General features: G+C 40.4%; 1 protein-coding gene across 1 annotated transcript in view; it reads right to left on the bottom strand.

The window, feature by feature from the left end:
* Positions 1-1,051: 1,051 nt before the first annotated feature.
* LOC102196996 (amphiphysin-like) overlaps positions 1,052-10,193 on the bottom strand; it is a 16,139-nt gene continuing 6,997 nt past the window's right edge. The window contains exons 7-13 of the mRNA XM_005754771.1: positions 8,316-8,348; positions 5,198-5,488; positions 4,597-4,641; positions 4,026-4,076; positions 1,837-2,025; positions 1,616-1,717; positions 1,052-1,508 (exon numbers count right to left, since the gene is read on the bottom strand). Coding sequence (XP_005754828.1) covers positions 1,404-1,508; positions 1,616-1,717; positions 1,837-2,025; positions 4,026-4,076; positions 4,597-4,641; positions 5,198-5,488; positions 8,316-8,348 — 816 coding nt within the window. The 3' untranslated portion in view covers positions 1,052-1,403. The remainder of the gene's footprint in view (positions 1,509-1,615; positions 1,718-1,836; positions 2,026-4,025; positions 4,077-4,596; positions 4,642-5,197; positions 5,489-8,315; positions 8,349-10,193) is intronic.

Here is a 10,193-nt window from a genome sequence, read left to right as displayed (position 1 = left end):
GATTTCCCCTTTTTCTTCACCCCTAACCCCAGCGTAATTACTTAACCCCTAAAAACTCACATTTTGGCCCAAACTTGGCAGGCAGGTGCATGCTGCTACCAGGATGCCACAGAATTTGTGGATTCTAGGCGTTAGGGTTATTCAGTCATTTCCAGTGAACCCTGTTTTAGAGCTGGCTATAGCCTAATGTAAACCATTTAAATCTTTAAAGAATAATTAAAACATAATTCTAATAGCATACCCTTTTTTATCTTTTGACTGATTTCTAAACATTAAAGATACCATTTGGTCCAATTACTTGATTGAAACATTAATATTTTATTATTTATTTTATTAGCATAGAACCATATACAATATCAAACATGGAATTTACTATTTAATTCATTACACCAATATTATCTCAAGGCTGTGTGCATCACATAAAGGTCTACTGGGAGGCTTCACCTGGCTATCAAAACCAGTTTGATGAAGGTTTACATTTTCTAGAGTATAAGAGTAATTTTTCTGAAGCCTAAAAAAATAATTGCTGACTGGTTTGTTAATACCTTCTATTTGATGAAACACTTAAACCGCTGACAAAAAATTTCCTTATTTGCTTTTTTTTTTCTTGTAACCAAATTTTCAGATGATATGCCATACACAAATCTATGCGTAACACACAAGAAATTCTTTATTTGTCATCTTTAGTATATGTACTTTGAATATTTAGGATTTTCATGCAGCATTTGCACTACTTTGTGTGCCAAAACCCAGACAATAAACATCAGTATCCCCTTAGCAGAACCAAAGCAACACGGGTCAGTGAGTTAGTTCATCAACACATATTACAAATGAAAGATCAATCACCACACACCCAATAATGATAACACAGAAAACATCAACAGTGATTCAAGAGTTACAGTTACAACGTGTCAGAAAAAAGAAACCAAAGTTTCATGTTGCACTCACAAACAAATCACAGCATTAAAGTTTCTGTAGTCTTTCATAGCAAAACAAAATGATTACCACACAGTGCAAAGACAGTTTTATCTTTTTCCTTTGTTTTCACCTGGTCACTTCAAGCTTTTTGTTGTTGAGTTATTATTGTTTTATATATAATTTCTATTTAAACAAAAGGCATATCTTACTTCCACAGGAGGGTGGAACATACTACCACACCATGCTTAAATCATCAGGGGAACTCGGAAGAGTACTACTCTCTCTCTTCTTTTTTTCCTTTTTTTTTTAACAATAACATTTAATTTTAGTACAGTTTCACCTGCCAGAGAAACTTTATTGTTTGTCCAGCAGACAGCTGCAGCAGGTACAACGTACAAGAAAAGGAATGGCTACATGCTGATTCAATGGCTGGGACACAGATTACTCATGTTTCTACTTATCATTTTGCCATGTCAGGGAACATCTTACTCCAAATGTTGAGTAAAGTTTTCTGGGAAAAGTCCTTTTTGAGCACCAGCTCCAAATGTTAACCAGTCGCTTTCCTTGATCCCTGTGAGCCAGCCAGCATCCTGCAGCAAACACACAAAAACATCAGAACAATCCTGTTAAGATGTTGTTTGTCATGTTGGTGAAGAACTTTTATTTATTACATTTCTGTGTGACCAGCTATTATCACCTGATCTTCCACTGAGGCAGTGGGAACCACCAAAACCACATCGCCTCTCTTCAGGTCAAGTTCATCTGAATTTGCAGCCTCAAAGTCGTGTATGGTCTCCACCTGCAGGTATCCATCATAGTTTACAGACATTAGACTCCACATTTTAACAGTTCATTAGAAAAGTCTTTTTCCTCCTCAATTGATAGCATAAAATATTTGCTTTTACTAAGAAGCCTCACCTTGTAAAGGAAATCATCAGGAAGTCCAGACGCTCCCCCAGAAGGACTGATATGCTTGATGTTCTGGTTTTCAGTTGTCACCCCATTGTCACTGATTGCAGTGGGAGAGATGATGTCAGCATCTCGGTCATCATCACCTTCGTTACTTGAGGCAGGCTCAATCACAACAGAAGGGATTGGCATATTTTCCTGCAGAGGACATTGAGCATTTAGTAATCACATCTAAAAACTTTCATTTCATATTTACAGTATCACAGCAGGTTACTGCTGCAGAGCATCTTGCAAAATGAAATGTCTCACTTAATTTCGCAATATTTTTCTATGGCTGAAAGACTTAACTGTAGAAGTGCCCTGCTGGGCTGAGATCAGCTAATAAATTCAAAACAGAAGGCAGAGAGCCACAAACAAGCAGCAGCTGATTGTGCTGCAGTAAAGACCCGCAGAGCATCTCAAAAAGCAAACAACATTCTAGTGTAATGATTCTACAGGCCGTTACCAACTGCAAATGATTTGCTTTCAAGTATTAAAAACAATTCTTATATCTGAAATTATGTCAGTTTTTCAGTTTTGAGCCTTGGTTTAGACCAGGGGTCTGCAACCTTTAACACCCAAAGAGCCACTTGGACCCGGTTTCCACGCAAAAGAAAACACTGGGAGCTGGGAATACTTTTTGAAATCTAAAGTGAAGATAACACTGTATATGTTGTTATTTTTACCTTTATGCTTTGTGTGAACAACTAAGTAAGCAAAGTTTATTCATTAAGCGCTTTTCACAGACAGGCAGTCACAAAGCGCTGCACACAAATATTAAAATAAACAATACAATCAATAGACATTATACACAATGTAAAAGATCAAATGTAAAGAATGTAAAGAATATAAAATACGTACAACAAAAGGCTTGTTTGAAAAGAAAAGTTTTTAACTGCTTTTTAAAAGAATCCACGGAGCAACTAAGGTGTGTTGCTTATGAAATCCATGAAGTGCTACAGAGAAAATTACCTTTTATTTATGTAATTAACACATTTTGAACTCTTAAAGAAATATAACCGAAGGAAAGACGCTGAACTAAAATGATCCAGCAGACAAAAGCTGCTGTGAGCCACCCTCATATCGCCATTGTGCTTTTGGAGCCTTGACCTGACTTTTAAAAAATAACTGAAAAAAGTACTATGCTGCTAAAAATGAAAAATGGATATTTGCAAAATTCTACCTAAATATGTATTTTACCTGGTTAATGTGTGTGGCGGGGCGTGGTCTGCAGTGCCGCTGCGTGGGAGTCGGACGCACCTGAGCGGCACCCGCAATCACGCCTCGCCGCCTTAAAGTCTGCGCTCTCTCTGCTGTTGTGTTGGTGTGTGTCGGGCTGTGAGCTGCAAAGCTACAGCCGGCTGTATGTGTACAGCAACCGTGTGTGAAAAGCGGCCAATAAAGAGATGCTGAAAAGCTTGTTCATGCAAACATCGTCGGGTCTGCTGTGATATGTTTACAATGAGACTTGTGGTCCTGAACCTCTGCGCACAGCGTCTGCAAAACGAGGCTTTCATCTTCACGCAGGACTGTAAGCTGTCATCTGTGAGGCGTGAGCGGTGTTTGTTTTTAACGTAGTTCACGGTGGAGCTGCTGACATAATGTGGATCCGAAGATCCATAACTGGCCCACCTGGGGTTGAAAGTCTCGATAAATGCACAGCGTTTCGGCGGGTACACCGGCTTCCGCGAGTGTGACGCTTATTTTGAGCGACGAACAAATAATACGATATAATTTTATTTTTATATTTCAAAATCACAGTAATCTCCCAATTTAGAACTACAAGTTAAAAAGAACTAAACACAAATAAAATACACTTCAGCTAAATACTTCTAATTTATTTTCCCAAACCACCCGGAGCCGCAAAATAAGGACTAAAGAGCCGCGGGTTTCCGACCCCTGGTTTAGACAAATTCCTCCAGTGAAAATGGGAAGTTGTGTAACAGTTAATGCATTACTTTTGTTAAACCCCTTGAATGAAAGCTGAAAGTCTGCACTTCAATCAGATCTTATTGTCCAATCTAAATTAAGGAACAATTTGTATGTTTGTAGAACACGCTGATATGACAATTTCAGCCACTCTCTCTCACACACACACACGGGCATTGAGTTAAGTTTCATGATTTCTTCTGAATCTAAAGTGATGATGCTAGACTCACCGATGAAGCTGCTTCACTGGGAGAAGTTTTGGCCTGTTCAGCAGAAGCAATCTGTTTACAGACAGAAATCATTTCCATTTGAGAACATTTGTGTGGCCATTGAATGTTTGAACAAACATTTAATAATAACTTTTGCTCTTGTAAAATTAGAACTTTGACCTCCCTGTTCACATGTGAGAAAAGAGATATGAAACAGTGACCACCACCCTGAATTCAGCATGTGTAAAATCACAGAAAAAAAATGAATTTTGTTTCAAAAAACGACCAACGTAGGGGTCAAACCATTATTCTTCAAGGTCTCTTTCAGAGAGCTGCATTCATTCTCATCATTTCATTTCAACACTTCATCCATCCTCTTCAGGGTCATGGGGGGGCTGGAGCCTATTCCAGCTGTCTTCAAGTGAGAGGCAGGGTACACCCTGCACAGGTCGCCAGTCTGTCCCAGGGCTAACACACAGATGCAGACAAGCATTCGCACTCACATTCACACCTATGTTGTTCAATAATTGTTGCCGATAAACAGTAAAAATGACAGTGAAAGCAAACAAACAGAAGAAGTGGAGTATCCTACCTCACTGACCTCTGCCTGTTCTGTGCCTGGAGATACCACTGTTGACTTTGGGAAAATAAAATAGATTTTGCGTTGATACCTGCTCAATCATCCAGGTAAGAAAATCCAAAAAGTTGATTCTGTTCATCTGGACGTTTTCAGTGGGAGAAACATTTTATTGTCATCCCACTGGAAACGCTATGGACATAGTCAACTTTTTGGGAAAACAGTAGAATATAACGATTTAAACTCAGTGATGCTAATTGAAAAGGCTTTTGTTTTTGTTTTGTTTCAAAAAGCAGCAGTGTTTTATGAGATTGAGTTCATTTTGTGTCATAAAGTGGATGGGGTAGGGTAAAGATTGGGGTATGGGTTTGTTGGCATGAAATGAGAAGGGCAAAGGGTTAAAATCCTTACACAAAAAGACATTTCATGCGCACTGGATACAGGCTGGAAACAGAAGAATGATTTCCACACTGACACATCTCCAGTGTGGAGTTCAATGATTTTCTCATTCAGTGATGATGATGATACGATGAGATGGAAGTCACAGTGATGATATTGATGAGATGATGATTAGGTTATCACAAAAGGCAGCATTTTTACAAGGTTATCCACTCACAGCAGGCTTTTCCTCCTTCAGGCTGTCTGAATGTGTGTCTGTATCGTCCTGACCAGCTGGAGCAGCTCCAGATTCTTCCACCTCACCAGCAGGGGGAGCTGGAGGTTCCTCCATCTCTGCTTCTGCAGTTGAAGATACAGGTTCCTCTCCAGCAAAAAGAGGTGGGCACTCATCTTGCTCTCCTCCAGTAGTGAGAGATGGAGGTTTGTCTTCTGCTGCAGGCTCTCTTGAGCCTGCAGCTTGGGCCTCTGCAGCTTCCAGAGCGTCATTTGATTCACTGTTTCCTTCATTCTTTTTCAGAGAAAGATGGCATTTAACTTTAAATGTCCCACTTCATTTCACAATATTTAGTATGATGTTCATTAAACGCCACAGAATTCATAATATGAGCTCCCAGCATTTAAACAGTTATATGATTACAAGTTAAGCTTTAGGTCAGTCTAACACTTTTCACTGGCAGAAATAAATACATCTCAGGACTGATATCATATATTTACATGATGTAAAAAAAAAAAAGTACGTAGTTACCTATGTAGGTGATAAGTATATACATATGCAGCTCTGTGAAAAACTAAGTACACCCTTAATTAAGAAATTAGGAGGTTCCATAGCAGCCAGATGCTGAAGAAAATGCACCAGTTATGGTTGCTTATCAAGTGTGAGCACCTCTGTAAGAGCAGATCTTCTGGAAATTTGCTGGTTTGCACCATTCTGGTGTATGTTAACACAATGACACAATCTTCCCTGGCGTGGACATCACAGCAAATTTACCCCACCCCAACATTAGATCATAGGATGGCTGTGGTTCAGTGGGTTGTCTAGCAGTCTGGAGGTCAATGGACGATTCCACAGCTATTTCAGCCTTAATGTCAAAGTATCCCTGGCCAAGATACTGAATTTTCCTCCAATGCATGCATTACAGTGTTTAACAAGGGATTTTGGCTTTTAAAACAAACAAACAAACAAAAAACCCACTTTAATGAATGTGTGTGTGAGTGGGTGGATAACAGGGCTGGACTGGGACAAAAAAATTAGCCCGAGCATTTTGACTAGAGACCGGCCCACCGGGTATTAAAGCCATAAAGCCTTTGAATGAAAACAAACACTGTTGTGACAGTGATGTACAGTCTTGTTGGTATATGTATGATTTCTATACATTTTAGATCAGATAAAAACTTTGGTCTTTAAGATTCTGATCATTATATATTAAAGTGAGACATTTTAAATGAGAATAAGAAAGTGCTTCTTTGTGTCCTCCTCTCCCTGTTAATGCCCTACCTGGCCCCCTGGCAAAGCTTTGCTAGATCCGCCCCTGCACAGTTACCAGCTGTCAGCTACTTAGAAAAGGATCCTGGTGTTATTTGTCTCTCAGAAACAGTTCATAACTTCCCTTCAACTCATTCATGTCACCTAAAGGGTAAACCTGTTTCTCCATCACCTGTTCAGCTCTGATGATTCAGTAAGGACATCTCCTGGTTTCATCTTCATGTTTCCCTCTCACCACATATCCAAACCGACATCATGACCAGCAGCTTTACAGCTGTGGCTCCAGCAAACATCAGCTGATACTAGAAACTAATATTAAATAAATTCTAACAACAGCTGATCAAGCTTAAACGTGCTGCTGTTGTTTAGCGCGACATCCGCTGGTTTCCTCTTTCTGGCGCAAAGTGGGCGATAAACAAAAAAAGAGACGATCAGCTGATCATTGATCAGTTTCATGATTGAAGTAGCAACAGGAGAGGGAGGGCGAGAGAATGAGAGAAGAAACAGCTGACAGCGTGAAGACACAGAATAACTCCAGCTTTGTGTCATTTTTCCATTGTAGCTGAAGTCCGGGACAAACTGTTCCTTTTCAGCTCAACACGAAACACATAATATTTTCTCTGAATACGAGATGCTTCCGTTTTTACGGGATGGTTGGCAACTCTACTAACTAACCTTATGAGTAAAATACAATTCCTTATCAGTAACATCATAACCCACCCAGCTGTATATAAACTCCGTCGTGCTAGCTAGTACGCAGTACGAGTTATTGTAACTGACTGTAAAAAGTCAGCACAGCGCAAAAAAACTCCACCTAAACTTGGTTTATATCTGACCCAGATACACTGCAGTGATAACTTCTTACCTGAAGTTCAGTTCACCTGACACTCGGACCGGCAGCCGCCTCGGGTCTCTCCTCCTCCTGCCTCCCCTTTCTCTCATCCACCTGCTGACTCTGTGGAAGCTCCGCCATAGCCACCACCAAACAACCGACTTATTTTTACACATCGGCCAGCATAAAAAAAAAAAAACGTAAAAAAAAAACATCGGCCCACCAGGCAAATGCCCGGTATGCCCGATGGCCAGTCCAGCTATGGTGAATACGGCTTGTAAGCAAAAAGCCTGCAGTGGTCAGCTAAAGCACAAAAGCAGTATGCAACTACAAGTCCATTTATCATTTACTGTGGGAAACTCCAAAAAAATACAAGAGCTCCATCTCAGACTCTTCAGTTTGCAGGTTTAAACTTAAACTTCATGACAGTATGACTAAAAAAAAGCCTGAGCATGCAGGACTGCAGGGGAAGGCTTCTTCTGTCTAAAAAGAAAGCCTCCTGGAGCAGTATCCTTCAGACAGACAAGACCAAAGTGGAGATGTTTGTCCATAACGCACAAAATCAAACCCAGCATATCAGCAAAAACACCTGAGAGCAGCTGTCAGCACGGTGGAGGAGGGACGATGATCTTAGTGCACCGTGAACTCTTGTCTAACTGTTCTAGAGTCAGTGTGAGGCCGTCTGTCCCATAGCTGAAGCTCGGACCATCAGCAGCAGCACAAACATCCAACAGAACAGCTGAAACAGGAACGAATGGAGCAACTACGATGGTTTGGTCAGAGTCCAGAGCTCAACCTGAGTGAGATGCTGTGGTTGGACCTTCAGAAGGCTGTGCATAAGTGAGTGGACATAAACTCCTTCACAGTGACAGAGAAAGTCCCACAGAAAGCATCACAGCAGGTTACTGCTGCTGAAAAATGAGGTGGATTCAGTTTTTCACAGAACTGTAAATAGGTGTGTAGATACTTAGTTAGATGGAAGATGTGGGGGGGGTTTACACAAATGTTTATAAAACTCACCATCTTATCAAAATCTGCGAAAAATGATGGATCCTTAAGAGTGCATGTGTTTAATAAAAAGAGAAAAACAAGTCACAACTGACTGACTGAGAATTGCATCATTTTTTAGCATTCACAAATAAAAGGGAAATATTTAAGAGATGGGGATGTAGGATAAGATGCAATCAAAGTTCTGCAACTGCACCTTCAAAAATTATGGTCCTATGAGGCCACTTAAAGTGTGAGATCCATGATTTCAACAGAGTTATCATACATAGAGAATTTCCCCCCGTGAAAGTTTTCTCAGATTTCTTCTCTAACATGCTATGGTTAGAATCTTTGGAGAAAGCAACCATCTCCAGATTTAACTCAAAATGCAGGTTTAAGGAGCTACGTTTGAAAAATTCAAATGTAGCAGGAGTGCTGTTGCTTTACTTTCAGTACATCTGCAGAACACTCTCATCAAACATTGTTGTGACATAGAACAGAGACACTTGGAGAGGAGACTAACATTACTTGGATAATAAAGGCTTCTTGGCTTTGGGGAAGTAAGCTGTTGGGTTCGCCATCTACTTTCAAAGTCACTAGTCTCTGGCAGTGATCTCTGAACTCTGCATTGACCCCTTCCTGCTTCTAATCTTTTTACGTTGTTCTACTCTAAGTCTGAAAATTGTTTGTAGAAACTAGAGAAAATAGTAAAAATGACAATGAATTAGAGCGAATCATTGGTGAAACCCAAACTTTCAGTTGACTTAGTAAGAACGATCTTCTACCAAAACCCAGACACTAATCACAACAACTCGATTCATTTCAGTGTTTTGGATCCAATTACTTTAAGCTTAGAATAAAATTACCTGTGAAAATCCATTAAATGTATTGGTCACCTAAATTGAATTCCAGAGATATATGTTAGTATTAATAATATTAGAAGCCTTCAAGTAAGACCAATCTAATAACAAGATGGACTCGTTTTGAAATGGGTGTAAACATGGAATGAACAAGCAGAGGATAGTAAGAGATGGAGGCAAGCAAAAGGAGAGGCAGGAGGAGCTCAGGCTGAGGTCCAGATTTTAGGACTTTCACTGTTTCTCAGTCTCTGGGAGGGTGGTAGACAGGAAAGGTCTGTTTGAAATTTGTTTCTATTCTTTTCTAATCTACCATTCAACTACAAAAGGAAGGGAGTCAAGTACCTCTTCCTTTTCTGTATCTAGCTCTTGGTACAACTTTCCAAATCTCCGGTTTGCCGCCTCATCTTCGGACATGTCTGAATTTTCTGGTTCTTTGTGAATTCGGGGATTGTTTACTTCTTTATTTCCTGCTGCTGCTGTTCCACAGATGGATGCAGAATTTTTGCTGCCACTACCTTCCTGCCAGGAGGTATTGCTGGAAGCAGGAGCCCCGGTCCCTGAAGAGATGGCTGAGAAACTGTTGGAAAAATCCCACCCACTCTTTCTATCCTCAGTTAACACAGCCTCAGCTTTCTTTGAAGTCTCAGCAAATGGATCAAATTCAAAACCACCCATTTTGTCTCCACAATGTGATTGTGCAAAAGGATCTGAATCAAACACACCTCCTCCCTGTTTTTCTTCAGAAGGATCAGAATCAAACGCACCTCCTCCCTGTGTTTCTTCAAAAGGATCGGAATCAAACGCACCCCCTCCCTGTGTTTCTGCAATAAGATCGGAATCAAACGCACCTCCTCCCTGTGTTTTTGCAAAAGGATCGGAATCAAACGCACCTCCTCCACGAGTTTCTGCAAAAGGATCGGAATCAAACGCACCTCCTCCACGAGTTTCTGCAAAAGGATCGGAATCAAACGCACCTCCTCCCTGTGTTTCTGCAAAAGGATCGGAATCAAACGCACCCCCTCCCTGTGTTTCTGAAATATGATCGGAATCA

Source organism: Pundamilia nyererei, unplaced genomic scaffold (assembly GCF_000239375.1).
Source record: "Pundamilia nyererei isolate P.nyererei 1_Seehausen unplaced genomic scaffold, PunNye1.0 scaffold00644, whole genome shotgun sequence".
NCBI classification, from domain to species: domain Eukaryota; kingdom Metazoa; phylum Chordata; class Actinopteri; order Cichliformes; family Cichlidae; genus Pundamilia; species Pundamilia nyererei.
The sequence above is the reverse complement of the archived record's forward strand: the minus strand, read 5'-3'. Positions and strand labels throughout refer to the sequence as shown.